Genomic DNA, 24,425 nt, shown 5'->3' on the forward strand with positions numbered 1-24,425 from the left:
ACAGAAAATGTCTTTTATTCTACCTCTACATCATCTACTATGAAAGAGGAGGACTTCAGAGTACTGTTAGTAATGGATGAGTATACTCTGGATGCTTCAAATATTTTAAAATGAAGTTTTATTCCAAGTGTCCGGAGTACCCCCGTTTGATAGGGCTACTCAGGACACTCTTTTTTTGCTTCTGGCACCTTATGAATAGCGTATGGAATTTTTTTGAAGATGCCATTCGATAGCCCTTGCAAAAAGCTATAAAATGAGCCTAAACTTGTTTATGAAATGTTTCATGGTAAGAAGTTATTAACAAAAAATGCTCAAAACCGTCCTGAGTAGCCCCGGTTGATGGTAGTTTGCTAAATGACCTACCTAATAATTATTGATCAAAATAGCTAAAATATTATTGATCCAATACTAAGAATAGATCTCAGTTGAAGAGTATCTGGTATCTTGAGTAGGTATCTTGAAGGCTGTGAGATTTGTGTTTTTTTTATGGTGGTTATTAGAAAAAAAGGGCAGTTTCCCGCAAACTTGTGGTGATTAGGGTTAAGAGGAGCTACAGCATTCAGCAATGAGCAATTCCAAATAAACTAATGTACATACTTTCTTTGCACCCTGTTTTTTTACACACTCTGCTCATAGTCTCAATCCTTAAATATACCTACTGTCAGCCTGACTAGCAAAATTCTTTGAATTCCCTAGTCCCTACTTAAATCAATATGTCCTAACTAAGCTAAACTTGTTCTCAGTGCAATCAGTAGAGTCATACAAAAAATGGGTGCCAATGCCTTTGTGGCATCTTCAGTAATGCTGGACTCTCCTAATTATTAAACTTCCATTTTAATTGCCCATTCTGTGTTTCCTATATGAGTGAGTAGATCCATTGAATATGTTCAGATGTCCACTTCTATACACTTTACATAATTATACCTCTTATGTTGCATATAAAAGTAATATTTACTTTGAGTTAATGTCAGAAATAAAAAATATATTTATACCAGGTCAGTTTAGGAATAAACACTATACATACCATACCAAGGCATGGCTAGAGATTTACAGCTATTTCTGAAGCCAGGAGCTTTCTACTAGATGCAAAATCTAATTCCAGACTAATTGTTTTTATTGGTCAATGATCAAGTCATAATGGTTAAAATTAAATGAAAATATCACTCTTTGAATTCACAAGATTTTGGTTTTGCACAATTGCAGGTTTTCTAACGTCTATCTTGTATGAGGATGACGTCTATCTTGTATCTGATTATTCTGATTTGCATATATGTCTCATGCAAAAGTTTTTCAAGTCCTTTAATTTTGTAAAAAGCTTATTGATGGTAATTTTTGTTGATTTCTTGTATTATCTAGGATAAATTAATTGGTCTCAATTCATCTCATTGATATTAACTTTATTCAACCATAAAATAATCTGCACTAACTAACCCTGCAGGAACTTACATGGTATGATCCTGGGCCTTGGTTTTAAGTTTGCTCATTGATATGCCAGATCAAAATTCTGTTTGCCTGAATATTATTCAAATTTGTTTAATGCATTGGCTATACATACATTACAAGGCAAAAGGCATTTTGCTTGGTTTGAATTTCCTCCCCTCAATGTGCCCAATTATTTCTCTTGGCAGAAGTTTATTTTTTCAGGTGAAAACATTTATTTCGATTTTATGGTATAAATTCTGATTGACCTGTAATTTTTTTACAAGTTTTTCTTTGGAGGATTATTGTGAACACCAGCAATGGCATCACAAGAAGTAATTGTTGATGCATTGCCATACATTGACACAGGATATGATGAGCCTGGTGTGAGAGAAGCAGTAAGTACTAATTTCAATGCTGCTTTAATGTTTTAATTGACCGTTTTATTGTTATTTTTGTCAATCATGTTTTCCATACACAGTTAAATCAGTATAATAAATAATGGCTTGATGTGATCAGGCTCCAATTCATTTCAGTTCTTCAATTGCAACAATATACAATTTTTCATTTAATAAGTTTTTCAAGGTATCTAAATTACTTGATTTGTCATTCATAGTTTCAAATGGACACAATACCATTCTTATTACCTATTTTGAACTGCATTGCCCAGTATATACCTATTTTAGTGCTAAAGAGAATGGAAGACAGTCTTCTGCTATTAGAGATACTTTGGAAATATCCTAATATCCTCTGCATAGAGTTATGGCACAGGAAAATCAAATTGATTCTGAAAGGTTAACTTATTACTTTGTCATTTTTTTCAGGCAATTGCAATGGTTGAAGATGAAAAGAAAAGATATCGTCCCACCAAAAATTATCTTGAGCATCTACCTCCTCTAAATTTGTCAGCATTTGAGGTAAGTCAGTGCATGATTCCACCAATAATGATTGCTTCTGCTGGTTAATCATCTAACAATTCATTTATTTTTTCCTGAGAATATTTTGATTTCAAATTTTTAATGGGTATAAATGACTGGCATGTTTCTCTTTTGGAGATGACCAGACACATTCAATAGAAGTATCTGAAAAGTGACAATTTCACTTTTGAATTTGCTAAGTATTTGTTGAGATTTATTAGGCTTGCTCTTACATGGCAGACAGAAATCATGCGCAATGAGTTTGAGCGTTTATCAGTCAGGCAACCCATGGACACGTTGAGCATGAAACGATACGAGCTACCACCTCCACCACCAGGCAAAATGACTGATGTGTCCGCATGGAGTGAGTGTGTTGACAACTCATTTGCTCAGCTTGAACATCAAGCAACCAGGTGCTTAGTTACTTCTTTATTATAAGGCATTCCAACTATAGGTTGGTATCCTCTCAGTAGTGCTTAACATTTGAAAACTGAAAAAAAGTTAAGGTGTGGCCTATTGCTTCTATACTATGCACAATAAGCCTCCCCATGTAGTATATATGTGTATATGAAAGAAGTCAATGATAATCTCAAATGAATTAAGAACGGTATATACATCACCAACAATAACTATACCTCAGTTTCCTTCTATGCATATTAAAGTAATTTACTTAAGTATCCTGCTAATAAAGCAACATTTTTTACAATGCAGGAAAATTTTAGTGATATACTTGCTGAAAAGAACTGACTGTCTGTGTATCTATGAAGTACTGGAGCCTTAGCGGCAACCAAATGCAGTGCTCAAGTTCTTCCTTGGATGACGTCTTGCTTATGCTTGGTATTTATTGCTTAAGAAAGAAGATTGCCATCCTTAAGTTAAAACTGTCATGTTATAAACCTAAATCTTGAATTGATTACATGGCAGGTTGATGAATTTGGAACTCCTGGGCGAGAATGGCAGTGAGGCTTGGAAAAGCCACAATGAGGAGTTGCAGCGCATGCTATCCCGGACCCAGGCGCAGCTAGCAGACCTCAAGTCAGTCTTTGTTCCATAACTAGGCCTATTTTAAGGAGGCTTCAGCCCCTGTAAGATTTTCTTTAGTGCTTAATGATTTTCTATTTATCTAGTAATATTATCATTTTTTGCAAAGAAATAATGTGGCTTGAATACAAGTTTAAAAAAATAATAACCAGTTAACAACCAGTTATTATTAACTTGAATATGATCTTGAGTCTTAGGGGGCTTAGCTCCTCTGTCCTTGAAACCTAGTGACATCCTTGATTGCCCATCAATTTCATCAGCATGTATAACTATTTATTATTCAATACTCAAATATTTTAATGCATTTCCCGCATTATGACTTTGAGCATTTCACTCTTTCCTCTGGCTAAAAAAAATTTTTTCAAAAAATTTTTTAAAGATGCCATAGAAATTATTGTACTCATTTTCATATCTTTCAAATTTATTAATGCTAAAAATTTTCACTTGTCGTAATTGAGTTTTTGAATGAACTTTTTTAAATAAGTGCATATTTATTTTTCAATTAACGAATTATCGTTTATCCATATAAGCTCTATTTTAAACTATGTTCTGGAAGCATTAATAGAAGCTCAAAGAATGCATTGTGTTGCAGGAAGGCTGTGCAGGAGGTGAACTGAACACGCAAGAGCCTATTAATAGAAGCTCAGCAATAAGAATGCGTTATGTTGCAGGAAGGCTGTGCAGGAGGTGAACTGGGCACGCAAGAGTCTGCAGTGCAAAGCAGGGGAGGAGCTGCGGCACCTGGAGAGCACCTGGGTGTCACTGGTGTCTCGCAACTACGACATCGAGCAAGCCTGCGTCAACCTACAGCAACAGTTGCAGCGCTACTCAGAGCTGCTTGAGGCCAAGCGGGACAATCACGATAACAATAATGCTTCTGATCAAGAAATGTAATAAAGTACCTATCAAATTTTATAATAAATGTTAGGAGTAAATGTGTTTTTAATTTTTCTAGAACGGGCAATTACGACTTTGGTCGGCCTCCAGCAACAGGTCCAGCACCATACAAAGCTGTGTGATGCCAAGCAGGCTACACCGATAATAATAGAGTTACTGATCAATGAATACGCTGGCATTTGTTTTTAATTACTCTTGAATAACGAGAATTTCTCCGCCTCGTCTTCTATTTGACATAAGCCGTCTGACTATTCCTCTTATTCTTCCCCTGTTCCCATTCTCATTCTTGTTTAGACCTATGCAGTCTAGCCATATTCTCATTCGTCCTAAGACCTGCGTGGTAGACTCATCTCTTATCCGCTTAAGTTGTTAGAGAGACCACTTTTTCTTATGACTAAACAATGTGTCACCTGCGGCGCACATGACAAACAGCGAACACCTAATCTTGTATTAACGGTGCGCATTTCCTAACGTACGTCATCCAACGAGGAGTTTTGTGAACGGAGATTTCAGACCTGTAAGGAGATTTATTATTGAATTCTTCAGATTTCACACGTTCATCGGAAAAGCTTTAGGCTGCACGAAGTCGAGGCCGAGAATAGATTTAGGACCAATTGTGTCTTTTAAAACTAATTTCGAAATGCAAGATCTACGAATATATTGTGATACAAGTCAATGTGCTCGCTGCTAGCCGCACATTCGCAAGCAGTTTGCTGAGCTCACAAGCTGTCCGCTTTGAACTCGCAGGCAGACTATTCGAGCTCGCAAGCAGTCTCTTCGATCTCACTAGCAGTCTCTTCGAGCTCACTAGCAGTCTCTTCGAGCTCACTAGCAGTCTCTTCGAGCTCACTAGCAGTCTCTTCGAGCTCACTAGCAGTTTCTTCGCGCTCACTAGCAGTTTCTTCGCGCTCACTAGCAGTCTCTTCGAGCTCACTAGCAGTCTGTTTGAGCTCGCAAGCTACCTGTTAGAATTCGCATGCAGTCTGCTTGAGCTCACAAGCAGTCTGCTCGAATTTACAAGTGCTGTCTGCTCGAGCTCGTAAGTTGTCTGTTTGCAACAAGTATGCTGCCGTCGCCGCGTCTCGCGGTTTATCGATCGTCTGCCACGCAAGAACCGCTGCTCCGCTCTGCCTAACCTCAGTCTGCATCTGCAATGCCGAGAGCGAATTTGTCTCGCCAGCAACTCATAGGCCATTTCCATACTATTGCTCTTCTTGTATATCTCGTCTCGGTATTCTGACCTGTATTTCTTCCGATCAATTTTGCATAGTTACTTCGCCGCGTTTAACAATATTTTCGATCCACGGATTATCTTATTTTTTGACCAAAAGGTGCCACTGTCTCGTAGTGTGAATGCAGTGTTCCTAGGAAAAAAATTTTAACTTCTAAGAACTAGCATCAAAATTTATATCTCCCATATAGATAGTGAATGTTGCAGCAGAGGATTTAAATACTATGAGGCTGTGCTCTCATCAGATTAGCTTTGCAAAATTCAACATTAACACCAAGTTGAGTTGTGCAGCATGTTTATGTTGTGGTCTACACGCGTCAAATCATTATTTTTAGCGCATTTTTTCATTTATGAAAAAAATGCACTATTATGCTCGCCATGTCCGTCTGTCCGTCCGTGACTTCATGTTTTCGTCGACGAGAAAATGCTCTCCCTCTCACTCACTGCAGTGAGTACTGAGTTATATTTTTTGGTACTTGTATTAGTATCTATGCAAATTCACCCAATTCATTCGTGATGCAGTTTATGAATACAAATCTAGCAAATGCATTGGTTATCACTATGGGAATCAAATGCATTGACTTAGATGCAAATGATAAGTGCATTCACATTCACCATGTGGGTTAGGGCTTAGGTAGTGTAGCCGAGTGGTTAAGATCGTCGTGACTGGAGCAGCGAGTTTTGGGTAAGAGACTCCCAGGCAGTTGTTGAACTTCTGGTCAAAATTGACGATATTTCCGGGTGGTTTAAGCGAAGGAAGATTGCAGCAGTTAATAGCGTTTTCGAAACCCGCAGCTGGCTGTGAATGTTTCTGTGATGGCGACACCGCTGTATCAATGGTCGGTCGTGTGTCATGATAAATTTTAGGTTAAATAAAAAGTCTGTGCATGTTCTGAGAATATGTTACTTCATTTGTTTAATCTGCACTATTATAACTTCAAAATAAATAAATTCATAGTTCTCATCAAATTGAATTTATTTTAGCCAGCTAGCTATAATAGGTTGAATAAATTACATGCAACTCAATGTGCAACCTGACTTCAATACACTCGCACTTGTTATGTGTGATCCATGGAGGAAAACCTACCTAATGTTAGTTATGTACAAAAGCTGGGCTGCACAACATGCATATGAAACGAGTCTGCGAATAACAATTTTGAAATACTTGTACATGCCGCTCGTTATTTTGTTCTACGCCGAGCATTTAGGACCAGCTCCTGATGACTGCTGGTGGTCTAATTAGTACATTCATAGTATAGTATAGTATAGCGGTGTCAACGTGGATTAGGCCACTAGACCTGTCACTGATTCTTAACATCGACGAATTTTTACAGCTTGTTTCTTGTTGTTTCACTCACTGCTCCAATTTTGTTGTGCTTAACCACCCGGCCACATTGCCGATTTTGACCACAACTGACGCAGGTGGCTCAGATCGAACGCACAACTCACTGCTCCAATCTTGATTCTGTGAACAGTAACCACTGGGCCACCCTACATTTAGGATCAGTTCCTAACGACGCGTGGTCTCCTTGGCGTGGTCTCCTAGCTAGCGTGATCTCCTACCTAGCGTGGTCTCCTACCTAGCGTGGTCTCCTACCTAGCGTGGTCTCCTACCTAGCGTGGTCTCCTACCTAGCGTGGTCTCCTACCTAGCGTGGTCTCCTACCTAGCGTGGTCTCCTACCTAGCGTGGTCTCCCACCTAGCGTGGTCTCCCACCTAGCGTGGTCTCCTACCTAGCTTGGTCAACCAATTTTGCGTGGTTAGCGCAGCTTCCTGTAATTCACATAGAGCACTGAAAGTCCTTCGAGTGCTGCAATATCTTTCCGACCGGCAATGACATTCCCTAGTCTGATCCATGGTAACGTTCAGATAAAATTTTTACTTGTGTGAGTGTGTCGTGTGCGATATCTACCACAGTCTGTGCCGTCGAGAGGCGTCGTGTACAAGTTTGCAGGACTACTATAATTTTTTTAAATAAATTTTTGCCGGGCCTGATGACACGTCTTCTTTGCAGGAACTAAAACAACGAATGAGCTGCCTTTCATGGCAGTTCCGATTAAAATTATTTAATTAACGATTAGTGGTTCCAAATCACTTTTATTTCATGTTGCTTGTCATTCAAACGCCAAAGTTGAATAACAACGGATAAAGCAGTGCTCTGTGTGTGATTGGTAAACAAAGAGCCCTGCATGTTGACTACAAAAAGCCATGGGCTATGCGCGGGCTATGTTAAGTACAAAAGTGCACGAGCTATGTCAAATACGTTGACTTGTTGAGCATTCTAACTGAGCCTCGCCATGAAGAAGCAGAACGTGCGAACTCTGTCCTTAATCGTGGGCACATTCACGTATCTGCTGGTGGGGGCGGCGGTGTTCGACCGCCTCGAGTCCTTGACTGCGGAGCACAAAGCGTCTATCCTCAGCAGTGAGTGTTGGCTTAACGCAAACTTGCGCATAACGCAATTCCAATAACTTGTACTGGAACTTTGATACTCCAACATAAATGTTTATCGTAAGTTCGCACCTACGGGAATTAATTAATCACAGGCTTTGGCAGTTTGGAACAGCAGAAATTCGGGTTTTTCTTTGTATCAGACGCTCCAAGTTTTTTAAAGGTTCGCACATTAACGTCGAGATGTACCAGTAATGATTCGCTTTTTTTTTTTTTTTTTGAGGGGGAGGAGGGATCGGACCCAGCCATCGTAGTACACTCCATCCACGGTATATGAATAAATTACAGTTCGATACTATTACGAATCAGCGTGCAGGACCTAGACGTTTCAAAACCTTGTTAAATAATGCGTACTTCTATTTTTCTTATACTCCATACCTAATAAATATTTAAAGCTCAAATATTTAGACAACACTGCACCCCAACTCATTGCAGAAAACCTAATTATCACATAACAATTCAAAATTATAAAAATGTTCTTTGCATCTAAGCTGTGATGTGATTCAGTGCTCATTCATTTCAGTGTTCATTTTATTAGACTATAATAGGCGTTGTGATCGTTACATTACATTATGTTTGGAGTTTGAAAAAGTGCCTCACTGTCCTTGGATATTCTTTGAAATGTTTGATGCCTGATGACGATAGTGTATTTGGTTTGAAAAAGTTGTTCCAACCGACTAAGCCTAACATTATTTGCTGCAACTGCAGAATTTAGCTCTTAATTACAGAAGTGAAAACGCATCATATCATACTGTTGACATATGAATTTATTTATTACAATTTCATAGGAGATGTAATACCTTTAAATTTTTTAAAATTGTGAACATAATTTAACAATGTGGCATTCTAAAATAATTTCAAAGTGTCTTCTTAAGCTTATATAATATTTTAATGTGACAAGGAAGATGGAAGTGTAAATTAGGAAGTATACGAGACGTTTGTGACCTGAAGTACAAATTGTGAAGTGATAACCTTCATAACAATATTATTTCAGAAATAGAGAAGCAATGGATGGCCAAGCACGGGGTGAGCTCGGAGGACTACCGCATCATGGAGGTGATCGTCCTGGGCGGCGTGCCTCGTAAGGCTGGCAAGCAATGGAAGTTTGCTGGCGCGCTGTACTACGCCACCACCGTCCTCACTACCATAGGTCTCAATAATAATAATGATAATAATAATAATAATAATAATAATATTAGCCAGATGAATATTTTCAGGGAGTCTTGTCTTATACTAATTGCCTAACGTTGAATATTAATTGCAACTTACTATTCTACAAACATGTACCTTAAAGCTCTGTATGGACTCTTCAATTGTGAAATTACATAACAATCAACACGGTGTAGCGTTATGACTCATAATTCAACAGCATGGAGTTAATTATCATCCCGTTGAACAGGTTACGGGCACTCAACCCCCAACACAATCCAGGGGAAAATTTTCACCGTCATCTACGCTGTTGTGGGCATACCGCTCTGCCTCGTACTTTTCCATTCAATTGGTGAACGACTCAACAAAGTATTTTCCATGATCATCCGTGGCATCAAGAAAATTCTTAAAGTAAGTAAATAAATATATCCATTTTCCCAGTGTACTAATTTTTGCAAATTTCAGGGAAGTATTATATTTCTATTGAAAATGTCACAGTTATAAATAAATAAAATTAATTATTGCTCATCTCTCAAGTTGTTCATCATAAAAGTTGTTCATCATCTCAAAAAGTTGTTCATCATATTTTAACCAGTAAGTCACCCGAAGCTTTTTCAAACTGAACTAACCAACCAAACCCCAACCAAACGATCTTCATAAAACTTACGACGATAACTAAAAAGATTGCCGTGTCTTGGAATAATTTGAGCTGCAAGTGCCAAGGCCATACGTACGATTTTCATGCAACTCTCGATTGTGACCATAGATCAAATATTATAGTTATAGAACGAGTTTAATAATTATGTATGTACTAATTATGTACATACATAATTATTATGTATTAATGTGTATAATAATTATGTATTAATGTGTACGGCATTCAGCTGAAGTCAGTGGATGTGACTGATGTCGACCTCATCCTGGCGGTGACGACGTGCTCGACCATCACCATCACCGCCGGCGCCGCCGTCTTCTCCAGCATCGAACAGTGGACCTACTTTGACTCCGTCTACTACTGCGTCATCACCCTCTTCACCATAGGTACTGCGTCATCACCCTCTTCACCATAGGTACTGCGTCATCACCCTCTTCACCATAGGTACTGCGCCATCACCCTCTTCACCATAGGTACTGCGTCATCACCCTCTTCACCATAGGTACTGCGTCATCGCCCTCTTCAATATAGGCACTGCGTCAGCACCCTCTTCACGATAGGTACTGCGTCGTCACCACCACATAGGTATTACGTCAGCACCCTCTTCACGATAGGTACTGCGTCATCACCCTCTTCGCCATAGGTACTGCGTCATCACCACCATATGATATGAGGCCTTTTCAAGCGTGCTTCTGCCTAACAAGTTCAGCAAAATTAACTTCACTTTTATGAATGAAATTCAAACTTAATATTTTATAAGCCAATCAATATCTGCTCAATAAATCTTGTGGAAAAAAATCAACTGCTACTCGATGTGTTCTTTTGATCTAGAAGCTGTAGTCAGATCTAACTGTTAATCCAGAATTAAGAAAATTTCTGAAATATTGTCCAGTAAAATTCCGTGATTGGAGAAACATTTTAACGTTTGATGAATTGGTGCAGGTTTTGGGGACATGGTGGCACTTCAGAAGGACAAAGCGTTAGAGAATCCAGGATACGTGGCCTTGTGGCTGGTATTTATTTTGTTCGGCATGGCGATCGTGGCCGCTTGTCTCAACCTCTTCGTGCTCAGACTCGTTACGATGAACACCGAAGACGAGCGGCGAGACGAAGCTGAAGCCCTTCAGGTGGGTGGACTGCTATCTAGGCTGAAGCTCTTCAATTATTTTTCATTTAATTATTTGACTCGTTTTCTCAGTTTTGTCAAAAGTCGTAAAAGCGCAAAATTGCCCAACGCCAACACTTCTTATTCCTTTCTGTGGGGAAGCGCGCTAAAGAGCAACGTAGCCTATAAAGCTGATTGGTTAAAGCAATATCGCTCCCACAGCCTTGTAATTTTGTTGAAGCTTTACTTTCACAGCGAAATCCATTTAATTAGCAAAATTCAAGTTCAAAAATAAGTATCACAATATACTTGTTCTTGCCCTCAGGCGGCTGCGGGAGCTGTACACCTGGAAGGCGATGTGATTACGGCGAACGGCTCGATCCTGTCGATAGGCGACCCAGACACGCGCTCCCTGGGCAAGGCAGACCTCGGCTCTACCACAGACATGGACTCTGTCTGCTCGTGTAACTGTGTGCAGTGTTCTCTATACGCCCTGGGATTCAGCAGGGGCAGATTCAAATATCCTCTATAGGCAAATTGTGTAGTGTTCGCAACATTCTTTAGACCTCAGTAAAACCAGATACAAATATGACTTATGACTAAATGGGAACATTGTACATTCTTAGGGCTTCAGAAAAGGCATATACAACTATCTTCGACATAATGGTTCCCACACCGGGATATTATCGTCGAGGGAATTTATCAATTTGTATCACTAACTTCTTGAGTCTTAATAAAACTATTATCCGAACTTTTCATTACGAAACTTCAATCACGCTTTATAATTTCCTTCTTACAGTGGCCTAGTTGTTGTTGTTGTTTGTTGCGCCGACGGTCACGTTGCGGGCGGCTCATCTGGTGGGCGAGAGGAGGCAACAGGAAGAGGAGGGGGTTTAGAGACGGAGGCTGAAGAGGAGTGGGGTTTTAGAGACGGAAGCGGAAGAGGAGGGGGTTTTAGAGACGGAGGCGGAGGGGGTTTTAGAGACGGAGGCGGAAAAGGAGGGGGTTTTAGAGGCGAAAGAGGAGGTGGATTTAGAGACGGAGGCGGAAGAGGAGGGAGTTTTAGAGACGGAGACGGAAGAGGAGGGGGCTCGGAGGCGGAAGAGGATGGGGATTTAGAGACGGAGGCGGAAGAGGAGGGGGATTTAGATAAGGAGGCGGAAGAGGAGGGGGATTCAGAGACGGAGGCGGAAGAGGAGAGGGTTTTAGAGACGGAGGCAGAAAATGCCCCAACGGAGCTACTCCACAGCGGGGAAATCTTCAGGGTCATGAGACAAGAGGTATGTATATGAGATGCAACAGCGATGACTGCAAGTCTCTACTCGCTGGGCAGGCGACGTTTGGTGTGCGCCCAACCCAAAACTTGCCAGTTTCTAGGAAACTCAAGTTCGCTCGGTCTGATGGGAGCAGGAAATCACGATGCCGTTTGGAAGGTGCTAACAAATTAGAGTAAATCTGAGGACCTACGATTAAAAATAATTAGATGTTAGTGAATCCGTCTGCCAATCGCTGACGATTTTCAAGCTAAACACACCAATCATTGACAGAAGATCCGCCGATACGTGTACTTGGGCGAGTTTTGATAGTGCGGCATCTGGAACTGTGCAGTGAAATGGGAGGATGCAGAAGGAAAAGGGAAACTTGGAAAGGGGCGGAAGAAAGACAGAGAGAGAGCGATGGGCAACGCATGCGCTAAAATTGCCTACCGGCAGTCCATGCATGACCAGTGGGTGGGCGACTAACGGGACAACCTGAATACTTCTCGTAGGACCAGGCGTTGCCCTGGTAATATAGGAAGAGATACAGCGTCACAGCACACGGGAGCAAACCACGCCAGGGTGTGGGATTAAATTTATGTGAGGCACATGGGAAAGCAGATGGATGACGAAAATAAGCAAGAAAAGCGGGGAGGGAAGGCAAAGATGTGTTTTATAGGAATGGCTAAAGGGGGCAGAGACTCGTAGTGAACCTAGTGAGCGTCACTGTGGCGCTGTAGTTAGCTCCGCTGTATGCGTATTGATAGCGGCACTGAGATGAAAGGAGCTAGCCGTGGGTTCGAATCTTGGGAAGTTCATTTCGTTTCTCGTTGACACCAGGGGGTGGCGCTTGGTAGCCGTCGAGGGTGGTGCTTCGAGAATAGCCTATGGTTGGTATCCCCAAAATAACTCCGGTTAATTGTTACCTGGGGGATCTTGAGCTCTTAAGCCAATGTTCCTCTAATAGTGGTGGTAAAAGTTTTGAGCCCTCCGCTGGCAAGGCTCAAATGGAATAAATCCAAAAATTAATACTAAATCCTCCAAATAGATACTAGAGGTTCTTTTGGCTTGATAGTAACGACAGCCAGAATGCCAGCAGGGCGAGCCAGGGTACCCCCACGACAGAAGGAGCCCCTAAACAATCAGTTTTGATCAAGCAGCTTGATCAAAAGCTTGAGTCAATCGATTGTCTCAAGCGTGATTGACCGAACATAAACCCGTTTGACGCTTGAAGGCTTGACGGTGAGAAAATTTGATTAGAGGAGAATGGAAAGACGTAACGTTTTAGAGGAGGAAGGCCAAATCCCTCCGTAACTCGGTAACTCTCATTTCTCTACTTGTATTTATAAAGAATGCGCCCTCAACAGCGGTCTATTTCGACCTTGTGATACAATACAGGCCCATTGGAAAATTGTCGGTCAAAATGAGCGTCAAAACGGAATATTCTTGAATGATCGAACACTCATTACCAGATTGAAGAATATTTAAATCGATAATTGAACAGTTGGTTATTAAATTGAACAATAATCGTATTAAATTAGTAGAAAGTCAGGATAATAGGAATTGGAATAATGCTGATAGTGACAATTTCAGAACTCAGCAGCTCAAAAACCACTAGCGAGCAAACAACAAGTGTGAACTAATTCCATTTTTGATCAGAGGGAGATTTTGATAAAAAAATTAAGACCTCATTAAAGTTTATTGAATCGCGCGTTAATCGATTAACTCAAACGTTTGATGAAGCCGCTTGATCATTCAACACGTTGACTTCGATTGCTTCATCTTGTACAATAATTCATTTTTTTGCACTATTATGAAATACACAAACTGAGGATTTATATCCTAAGCATTCTTCTACCGGATTAATATGTATAACGAGTTAATAAATCCGAACTAAAACGGTAAAATCTATTAAAAAAAACGTGTCGAAATAATTGAAACAGGACATAATTGTGCCACTACGTCTTGGAGAAATACACCTCATGGTACGCATATGTACCACTTGACTCAACCTGTTGAAGGCTTCAATAGACGAGGGATCTTAGCACTGATTGACTGGACCATACAAAGTAGTCCACCAAACAATCCCCTTTGAGGCAGTGGCGGCGAGTACAATGGCGCAAGAAGCCGGAGTCACGAGATGAGGTGTAAACAAAACACTTGTAGCGGCACCTAAACTTTACTGTTGACAAGCGTCAGTTGAAGACAGGCGCGACTACACTGCAACTATCAAGCATGTTAAATGTTTTTAACTCATAAGGTAAACCAAATAGTAGGTGATTTATAAAACCATTTCATGTTGATATAATGAAGATATAATATTTTTCTCTATATATTAAATAAATATGCAAGTATAAGTCAAATTAAAACAAATAACGGATCAAAATAAGCTCTAGCCCGTCGTTGAAAAATACAATGAATAAGGCATCAACATAAATATGTTGATGCCTTATATTGCTAGACTTCGGCATCAACATAAATAATATGTGGATATATACATTTTATAAAACTTATTTCTTTAAAGAAATAAATGACGATAAGAGTTAAAATCTCTGTGGTATTCCGTTGGTGAAGGCGGCATGAAACGTGAACCATTGTCGTGAAGGTGGCATGGAAACCCGGATTGATGTTTTAACCTGATATGCATCGGGTCAGACTGAGACGGGCCAGAGCGACGCGGGTCAGAGCGAGGCGGGTCAGAGCGAGGCGGGTCAGAGCGAGGCGGGTCAGAGCGAGGCGGGTCAGTGTAGGCGGGTCAGTGTAGGCGGGTCAGTGTAGGCGGGTCAGTGTAGGCGGGTCAGCATAGGCGGGTCGGAGCGAGGCGGGTCGGAGCGAGGCGGGTCGGAGCGAGGCGGGTCAGAGCGACGTGGGTCAGAGCAAAGTGGGTCAGGGCAGGCGGGTCAGAGCGACATGGGCCAGGGCAGGCGGGTCAGAGATCAGTTCCAGAAGCCGCCTACGGCGATGGCCAGGTTGTCAGTCTGCTCGCCAGGGATGTACTCGAGACGCCAGAGCCTGCTGGTCACCACCACTGCAAACCAAGCATCTCTGTCAGTGCGCAAGTAAACTATCAGTCACATCGCTAAAATAGAAAACTCACGGTAATCTTTTTACTGTAAGTTCTCAGCTCAGGACAAAGCTGGTGCTGGCACACACAGTACGTTCAGCAAGCAGCTGACACTTGGCTTAAGCACACCAAGCCTCACACACATTGCACTTGTATACGTGGACACATTGCATATCAGCTCAGGACACAGCTGACACTCACACACGTGGCCCTCCATGAGGGCTGTCGTCAGCTCAGGACACAGCTGACACTCACACACGTGGCCCTCCATGAGGGCTGTCGTCAGCTCAGGACACAGCTCATTGCAGGGGAGCTGAGGCGAAACGCGGACATGCAGCCACCCGCGCAGCACTGCCAGCCACAGCACTTCTGACTGGAACCGTACCTACGCACCAAATAGAGCCATGCAAGCCACGTTTTTTTAACATTGAGGTCGTGACCTCTGTAGTAGTTAAATTATCTATACAAGAATCTTTATTCTCGAGGCTGAATATAAGATGCAAGTAGTGAGAATTGTTTGTGATGTGTTAGAGCTCTGCAGCGGAAGATAGCGGCCAAGAGTGGGAGTGTTGCAGTTTCAAAACATCGACAAAACCAAGCACAATTTAAAGATGAAAGTTGAAATCAACTTCAGCAATATAATACATTATTAAACATTAAAATTCTTGAGATTTGCAAAATGACTGATTATGCCAGTATATGTTGTCAATTCTTTGACACGAACATGTTAATTCTATAAATCCATGCATTGCCTAAAACTATACTCATTATTATCCTTCAGTTATAACTGATGAGCATTTACTTCCACAAAAATAATCCGTTCAATCAAATAATCAATTTTAAAGGTGAGAATGAGTAGTATGCTTACTAGAGAGTTAGTAAGCTTAGTAGCTCACCTCCTTGTAAACCTTGGCCCTGTAGTCTGAAGACATGAGCACCCAATTGGCGTCAGAGAAGTCGACCATGTCAGGCATGAAGTACGGCCGCTGGTAGAGGTTACGCAGGGCCTTGGCTGCCTTACGATCACAGTTTTCCCTGATCATCACAAGGCAACACTCACTCAATGTGTGATGATGTACTGACAAGGGTAAGCGAACAGGCGAACTAAACAAACGTTCAGAAGCAAAAGTATATTCAAAGCTAAAGTTGGTGCATTAGGCTGCAGCTATGTTGGTAATGTTCTCACACATAGCATGAGAGGGTATGAAGAAAGTGGACCAATGGTGAAAACAGAACATTAGTCACAGAGATAATGAATTTCAAGATTAAATAAGACAGATAAGAAGTTTTAAATTTGCATATTGAGTTAGATTAGGAATAAAACTGATAGATGCAAGCCAAATTTCAAAAAGTTGTGTGTTTACTGTTAGTTCCTGTTGCGCCAAGATGACACTAAAATTTCATCATGGCCAGCACAGAGGGGCATACACCAACCACTTTGGAAAATAACACATAATTTTCTTACTGCCAAAAGTTGAATAATGAAGAGCAAAAAATACCCATCAATCATACAAAATAGAACCCGAACAAAAAAAAAACAAAAAAGCCGCAAGATGTACTCACCCACATTACATAATATCCTTTTTGGCAATATAGTAAAGCAAAACACTCACCAATGGCCATACCAGGAGTCGGAGAGGTGGATACGCTGCAGGAAGCTCTGCAGGTCGCCAGCAGGTGCCCGCAGGTTCGTACTCAACTCGCAGGGCAGTAGGTGTTGCAGCGGCTCCGACCTGTACAGCTGCACACAATCAATAACATTAGCTAGGTCTACAAGATTATATTAATCTGTACTTTTTGGGGATGTTAATATCAAGAGGTTTTGTAATGCACGTTGATTATTCTCCAGATGTGCTCTTCTAAGGTCATTGTGCAATTGCATTTAGAGAAGGTGAACATGAGACTTGTCAGCTGGGAGAAATATGATAGAAGATTCAAACATAAACACAGATATTCATCAACATGCGTCTGGAAAAATTGAGTTATGAGCCTGGCCAATACAAACATGCAATATGGGTTAATGTGACACACCTCCATGATGTTGTAACATACCTCCGTGATGTTGTCGAACCAGAAGTCGTCGGTGTTCATGACGTGCCAGTCTGTCATGGCGTCCGTGACAACGAAGGGACGATCGTCTCGCAGGAACTCGTCCGTCGCCACATTCACCGGCACGTTCGACAGCATCGCAAGGGCTTCCTCACTCTCACAAACCTGGCCGCATACAAACTCAATAGGTGCGTGCATACAGCCCGAATGAATGCCTGCATATAAACTGAATATTTGCATGCATACAAACTGAATGTATGCTGCATTCATAAAAACAATTTATGCATGTCTACGAACTGAACAAGCTCCTGACCAAGAGCCAGCACCTGAGTTGTGTCACTGCACATTGCAAACAAACGCCCTGAACGCAGCACCCGAGTCAGTAAATAAAAGACCTACACTACAATCAGCGAGGGTGAGGGCGGGGCGGGTGTAGAATGGATTGCTGATGAGGCATTCAGCGAAGTAGAGGCGTGACCAGTCCCAGTAGGGCAACACCTGATAACAACCATATAGTGAGATTACATACAGAAATTAATTATGAAAATATATATAGAATAACAAACTTGAACTGTTTTTACCACATAGAAATAAAATAAAACAGATATTTTTGATTATCTAGATCAATGGAATAGTTATGGTAATATTAGGAATATTAAGTTAATTGCTCAAATAGCATGCATTGTGCTGAGCACTTGATTTCTTCATCAAGTAAAATATTTATAACTTATTACTAATGATGCTACATTACTGTAAGTCTAACTAGCAATCAATAATCCACCTTTAAATCATAATGGCCAAGCAAATTGTGCTTTACTGGGACTTTAATAACCGTAATCAACATAGGAAGCTTTCAATTAAAAACATGCAAATTTACCATGAATCATTTGCCATAACTGAAATCTCTAATGAAGATTGTAAATTAGGAATTATCACAGCCTCATTAACCTATTATTGCTCAAAATTTATTAATTGTTTGAATAATATTATTCAAACTTGGAATATTTTTTTAAGCTGCAAATGATGAATTAGAGATGCATTAGCTTAGGGGACATCAGTAACTAATTTTTATTCCAAATTAATTTTCATTCTACAAAATTGCATGTAAGGCTCAGACCAAAAAAATCATGGATTGGTCATTGGGAAATTGGATTCCATGCATAAAAATTTTTTGAGTTTACCAGGTAAGCAAAGGTGAACAAATGACGCCATACTGACCAGCATCTGGATGTGTCGCACTGCCACCAGCATCAGCTTGGAGGGCAGAGGTGCCTGTGGCAACAGAGTGGTTCATGGTGATCATTCCTAAGCAGACAAAGCATATCAACAACTGTATTAATAAGGCTGATGATTGTGGTCCATACAAATTACTGAGCATCAGATTCCAGTATCTTATTATCAAGTAAATGAGTATCTTTTTCCCTAGTTGATTTCCCCAAAGTTTACATAAGCTCACTGCCTTAATACTAAATGAAAACAAGAATTGCCTCCTACTAAAATATTCAACAATATATTAATCAAGTTTACTATGACTAAAATCTACTAGAATTACTGAGCAATGAGCACAGGTTAGCGGACCTGCCAGAGGGTTGTGGCGATGAGGACCAAGGCAGCACAGAGCGCAGCATTGCGGACAAGGTTTGACACTTGCAGCAACCTCACCTGATCATCATAAAGTTGCTTATTAAACATCACACTCAGTGTTGTACTTAAGATCACATTATGTGATGACTGCATTCTAACCAGTCTTGACTAGTATTTACAAATACTTTCTTTTAGAGGCCTAGAAGGCACAAAAATAGAGGCAAAACCTGTGTCATTGATAGCAAACTTTTAATTATTTTTGCCTTTCTTTTGGAGGCAGTGACCATCAAAGCATCAAATGAATTCATTTCAATTTTGTACCTTACAAGATATTTTAATGGAACTTACAGTTGATAACTTCCTTTTATCCTTTCCTTCTACTGCAACTTTTAATGGGTCCAGTAAACGCTGAGCTTCAGTCCCAGACACCTGTTAAATGATATAAACCAAATTTACAGGGTATATTCTCTATATTGGAAACCAATTACTATGAAACCTACAGCTTCAATTTTCTAATCAATAATTGTAGTATATTTGAGTATAATTGATAGAAAACATTCTTAGCCTTCTTTTTTCAAAACAATTTCAATATAAACTGTTCAGACTGTTCAGTTATGGTTCCTTACTGTAAGCAATAGTAAAAATAGTAAAAAAAATACTACAAATTATTTCAATACCTATGAATAATTTGTATGAAAAAATTGCATTGATTTTAGATTCATACTGGCCAATGGCCATGCCCATTCTATTAGAAAATTTTGGAACATATTAGCCTATTAGGTATGTACTCCATATAAATCTATATAAGGTAATATTTTTAATCAGAAATGCTTAATAACCTAACCATGGACATAGTGGCAAAGCAGAGAGTTTTCTAGACAGACACACAGAGTCTCTCTCAAGAGGATTTTTGAGTCCTATAATATTTTATATTAAGAAGACCACCAAAGTAGTATCATGGATAACTTGCCACACATACCAGCATTACCATACATAAATAATATGTATACGTTTAAAAATTACTTTTTAAAGACAACACTTCTAAAGAATCCAGTGTCTCTAATGTTGCAGATGTACAATGAATTTCTCATTTTACTTTCGAATATTAAAAAATTAATTTTCAATTTTTTCAATAAATAAAATTTTTTTCTAAATTATTCATTCTGTAAATCGATTCATGCATTGCCTCCAACTTCACACAAGTGTGCAAAATTTCAGATCAATGTGACAGGTAAAAGTTTGTCAAATGTCAGTTATAAGATTTGTACCTAGCTGACAAAATTGCTTTTCAATTTTTTTAACATTGAAAAAAGTTTGTATAAATCATTTATTTTGTCATTTGATTCATGCATTGTCTCCAACTTTACGCAAGTGTGCAAAATTTCAAATCAATAGGATAAGTAGAAGTGTTTTAAATTTTGATTATAAGATTTATAGCAGACAGACAGACAAACAACAAGTGAAGTTAAAGGGAAGTGCTGGAAAAATTGATTTAAATCATGATTAAATAAAGAAATTAAAAATGAACTGATTTTAAAAAATCTGTGGTTTGACAATATGATAGAACATATCATGAGCACTAACCTGATGCTTCTCCAGATACTTGTAGAGCTCTATCAGTTCTTCATTAATATTATGAAGTAGAGAAGCTTCAGAGCTAGAACAGCTCTTTGTATCTACAGGTGTAATAGGAGATCCCAGTCCCATGGCCCACAATAAAAAAAGTCCTCGATCTAGGTAGTAGGTACAACTATGGTAGGTTTTCTTTCGAGAGAATTATCAGCCTGAAAGTTGAAAGTGAAACAGCATAAAAATTAGTGATGCAACAAAATATGAATAAAAATACCAAATAATAAATTGAAGGTTTCATATGCTGATAGATTGATAGCCTGATAAGCACTGGCCCCCCTAGACAGGGTCGGCGTTGCCATGATACGGACTTTAAGCCTTAAACGTTGCCAGCACTATTTGGAATTCATTGCCAGCATTATTCAAGATGTGTTGCCAGGTAATTTTCAATAAGAAAATGCTACTAACAACTTTGATAGTACATCCCTTACTCTCCACATACTGCAGCACTCATTTGCATGGGAGCGCTGCCGTAGCGGCAGTAGCCCAAAAATTTGACTCTTAAATCAGCCCAAAAGCCAATGCCAACCCTCTACATGCAATAGAAATAGTCAGTCTAATACCTATGCAGCTGTTCTTACTTGCCTCATTTCGCCACACCAGCTTGAAACAAGCAATGCCTCATGCCACAAACTGATACTACAAACGGATTACGCCCAATAGCTCCTACACCAATGATTTAAGCCCATACCATCACTTCTTACAAATGCCGTAAGCCACAGGGTCCGCAGACCGCACCAGACTGCCGTAAATGGGAACGGCCCCGCACCGGACTGTCGCATCACCTTACCCACTTCGCAGGCGTAAGCCNTAGGGCACTAGCACTATGAAGTAGCACTACGCACTGCAAGCCATAGTGCGGCATGGAACACTACGGTTGGTATGCTAAATAGGGCCAAAAGCATAACGCGCACTACAAAAATCTGAAGTGTCCTACACACCGCACTTCACGACGACACTACGGTATATTCACCTTGTTTACTTCGTCAGCTATGGATCTGTTTAGCTTACAGCAAAGGCATCATCGCGTAAAACCTCAGGAGCAGCATGCCATGAATATAAAAAAGTATACCGCTTCAGTGAACAACATATTATTCTTATGGCTGACATTTTCCTTGGCGAAACAGATGAACAGCGTAGAAGTAGAAAATACTTTTCTTGTTTTTGATACCATGTTTTGATTTTTTTAGAGTCATTTTGAATTCTTCTGCAAGAACTTTCCATGCTTCTCTCTTTTGTTCGATGTCTTGGGAAGCGTGGACTTTGAATATATGATGGGAAAGGTGCTCAGACGCATTGCGAATTTCAGCTCACCATCACAATTTTCACTAGTACCATTACCATCATAATTAGACATTTTACATCAATCTTCTGCAAAGAATGAGAATTACTTCGGGAATAATTAAGTATTTGAGCACTTAACTACCATTCTTCATTAGACTGATAGTGATAGCGTAGTGCGGCACTATAAAGTACTCTAACAGCGAAGCAGCACTTCAAAGTCTTTCTGCATACGAATCAGTAGTGCGACACTAAACATTGTAGAGCTACTTCGAAGTGCTTAGTGTCTGTGACGTATTTAGCATACCAACAGGACACTTCGTAGTGCATAGTGCTACTTCGTAGTGCTAGTGCCCTATTTAGCATACGGGCCAAAGCCATGACATCATGCAGATGTATCTGTAGGCCTATATGTAAATATTTTTATATCAAACCAACAGCATAGAAAGAAATTAATGCTGAAAGGACCGCAACGGCTGGGACAAAAATATGAACTGCCAAATGGGGTAATAAGGCCCACGTTGAGCGTTTTTCGTTAATAACTTCTTATCATCAAACATTTCATAAACAAGTTTGGGCTCATTTTAAGCTCTTTGCGAGGGCTTTTAAATGGCATCTTCAAAAAAATTCCATATGCTGCTTGCCAAATGCAAAATAAAAGTGTCCCGTATTACAACTGAGAACGAGGTAATCCAGGACACTTGGAATAAAACTCAATTTTAAAACGTTTGAAGCATGCTAAGTGTACTCATCCATTACTAAGAGTACTCTGAAGTCCTCCTCTTACTTTGAAGATGATGTAAAAGTAGAATAAATGGAATTTTCTGCGTTTTTTACTTGTTTTTCCATTATTGATATATTACCATATCCATACAGTATCGTTCAGTAGCGGTAGCGGTAGCAGCGCTACATTTAAGCTATTGTAGCTGTAGCGCCCGCTACATATTCAAGTAGCGATATGAGGTTTTGCCGCTACAGCGCTACCGCTACATTTATAGATAAAGCCTCTAGATTTTACTTAATAGTATTAAATATTATTAAAAAACCAGCATGATACATACATAATATAAATTACAGAATAAAACTGTATGAAAGATTTCGGCGTAATGTTGTCAGCCTCAGCTTGTTATTAGTGTCAACATGTTGGTTGTTACCAGAGGTGGGCAGTAGCACGCTACATGTAGCGGCCGCTACATTTTCAGTAGCTGTAGCGGTGCTGCATTTAGAGCATGTAGCGGTAGCCGCCGCTACATCTCAAAGTAGTGCTGCCCAGCTCTGATTATTGTACTATTGATGTGATATTACCATATCCATGGACATGCCATTGTGCATTCACTGTGCATTCACCTTGTCCACTGCAATCTTCATATCAGCAGCCATGTATAATTTCTTCTGCATCTTCAACACTTTGACTGCAACTCGCAAAATAGCCTGCATTCCAGTGATGTGGCTTATTCAAACTTGAATAACTTTAGTTACAGAAAAGACAGCAAGATAAGGGCTAGTGCGCTGCTCCTGTCTAAGTGAGTTCTACAAGCTTCTGACATAAAAACTGTAAGCCTCTATTGGCGCACGTCGCCTGGAATGGAAACTTTCATCTTTCTAGGCAATGTGCGCCATATGAGATACAGGGTATTAATTACATAACTACATTAAAAATTTGCATCATGTGGGTACTAATGCTTAAAAAAACATTTTCTGAGCAAATGAAATTGGAATGTAACTGCAATACTCAACCTAAAAATCATTCTGGGGTAAAATGCTGCTAAATGGGAAGTTTATAATTCATTTAGATGATGTCTTCAAAACTGCTCTAAGCAGAGCATGAAGTGGTACTGACAACTGTTCAAGTTATTGGCAAAAACTGCTGTAGCAAATGCCATGTTAAGCCATGTTAAGCCATGTTAAGCCATGTTAAGCCATGTTAAGCCATATTAAGCCATGTTAAGCCATCTTAAGCCATGTTAAGCCATGTTAAGCCATGTTAAGCCATGTTAAGCCATGTTAAGCCATAATATAATCACTACGGAACTTATTTATAACAGTTATATCCAGGACAACCTAGGGGAACATGCTTTATTGGACGTATTTCTACTGGGAGCATTTTTTTCTAGCAACCAACGCAACCATGGAACTCTCAATAAAGCATGTTCACCTAGGTTGCCCTGGATATAGGAAAGGTTAGGTTAGGAAAGGTTAGGATAGGTTAAGTTAGGTTAGTTCTTGTTGGGTTATGTAAGGTTAGGCAAGGTAAGGTTAGGTGAAGTAGGGTTAGGTGAGGTAGGATTAGGTTAGGATAGGTTAGGTTAGGATATGTTAGGCTGTGTTCAGTTCGGTTAGGTTAGGTTACGTTAGGGTTTTTTGGCTAGGTAAAACTAATGTAAGATTGTTTTAAACACTAATAATGCACACAGGAAAAGGCCACAATTTGGGGATTGCTGTGTGTCGTAGGAAATGTGTGGCAAGAAGAAGAGAGAAAAAAAAAAGTAAAAAAAAAGTTTAGCGGCTGATCTGGTTGGGATTCAGGGAGACCAGGCGCTTGAGAACCTCCTCTTCATGTATCTCGAAACTAGTTAACTTCGAGTCCACTGGTCGCTCCTCAATAGCTGGAATACTGTTCAAGTCCTCATCTGTGAAGACGCTGCTAGAGAACTGATTTAGAATATTGGCCTTGCCCTCGTCAGAAGATATCTTCCG

General features: G+C 40.0%; 4 protein-coding genes across 4 annotated transcripts; 3 read left to right on the forward strand and 1 right to left on the reverse strand.

Moving 5' to 3' along the window:
• Positions 1 to 1,624: 1,624 nt before the first annotated feature.
• On the forward strand, positions 1,625 to 4,299 carry LOC108671827 (pre-mRNA-splicing factor SPF27). The gene is made up of 5 exons (XM_018159418.2): positions 1,625 to 1,817; positions 2,244 to 2,336; positions 2,577 to 2,749; positions 3,261 to 3,371; positions 4,049 to 4,299. Exons 1-5 carry the CDS (start codon positions 1,740 to 1,742, stop codon positions 4,269 to 4,271), a joined length of 678 nt encoding a protein of 225 aa, XP_018014907.1. The 5' UTR covers positions 1,625 to 1,739; the 3' UTR covers positions 4,272 to 4,299.
• A 3,219-nt stretch (positions 4,300 to 7,518) lies between these two features.
• LOC108671826 (two pore potassium channel protein sup-9) lies at positions 7,519 to 11,623 on the forward strand. The gene is made up of 6 exons (XM_018159417.1): positions 7,519 to 7,929; positions 8,951 to 9,106; positions 9,356 to 9,516; positions 9,990 to 10,146; positions 10,703 to 10,887; positions 11,191 to 11,623. Exons 1-6 carry the CDS (start codon positions 7,803 to 7,805, stop codon positions 11,395 to 11,397), a joined length of 993 nt encoding a protein of 330 aa, XP_018014906.1. The 5' UTR covers positions 7,519 to 7,802; the 3' UTR covers positions 11,398 to 11,623.
• On the forward strand, positions 11,469 to 14,899 carry LOC108671824 (H/ACA ribonucleoprotein complex subunit 1-like). Its single transcript, XM_018159415.1, has 3 exons — positions 11,469 to 11,479; positions 11,665 to 12,145; positions 14,777 to 14,899. Exons 1-3 carry the CDS (start codon positions 11,469 to 11,471, stop codon positions 14,897 to 14,899), a joined length of 615 nt encoding a protein of 204 aa, XP_018014904.1.
• On the reverse strand, positions 13,833 to 20,642 carry LOC108671825. Its single transcript, XM_018159416.2, has 10 exons — positions 20,403 to 20,642; positions 19,167 to 19,247; positions 18,813 to 18,896; positions 18,453 to 18,506; positions 17,634 to 17,732; positions 17,238 to 17,399; positions 16,799 to 16,926; positions 16,082 to 16,220; positions 15,441 to 15,570; positions 13,833 to 15,149 (listed from the first exon to the last, which is right to left on the reverse strand). Exons 1-10 carry the CDS (start codon positions 20,523 to 20,525, stop codon positions 15,058 to 15,060), a joined length of 1,092 nt encoding a protein of 363 aa, XP_018014905.1. The 5' UTR covers positions 20,526 to 20,642; the 3' UTR covers positions 13,833 to 15,057.
• Positions 20,643 to 24,425: the final 3,783 nt, after the last annotated feature.

Source organism: Hyalella azteca, unplaced genomic scaffold, assembly GCF_000764305.2.
Source record: "Hyalella azteca isolate HAZT.00-mixed unplaced genomic scaffold, Hazt_2.0.2 contig15700, whole genome shotgun sequence".
Classification (NCBI taxonomy): domain Eukaryota; kingdom Metazoa; phylum Arthropoda; class Malacostraca; order Amphipoda; family Hyalellidae; genus Hyalella; species Hyalella azteca.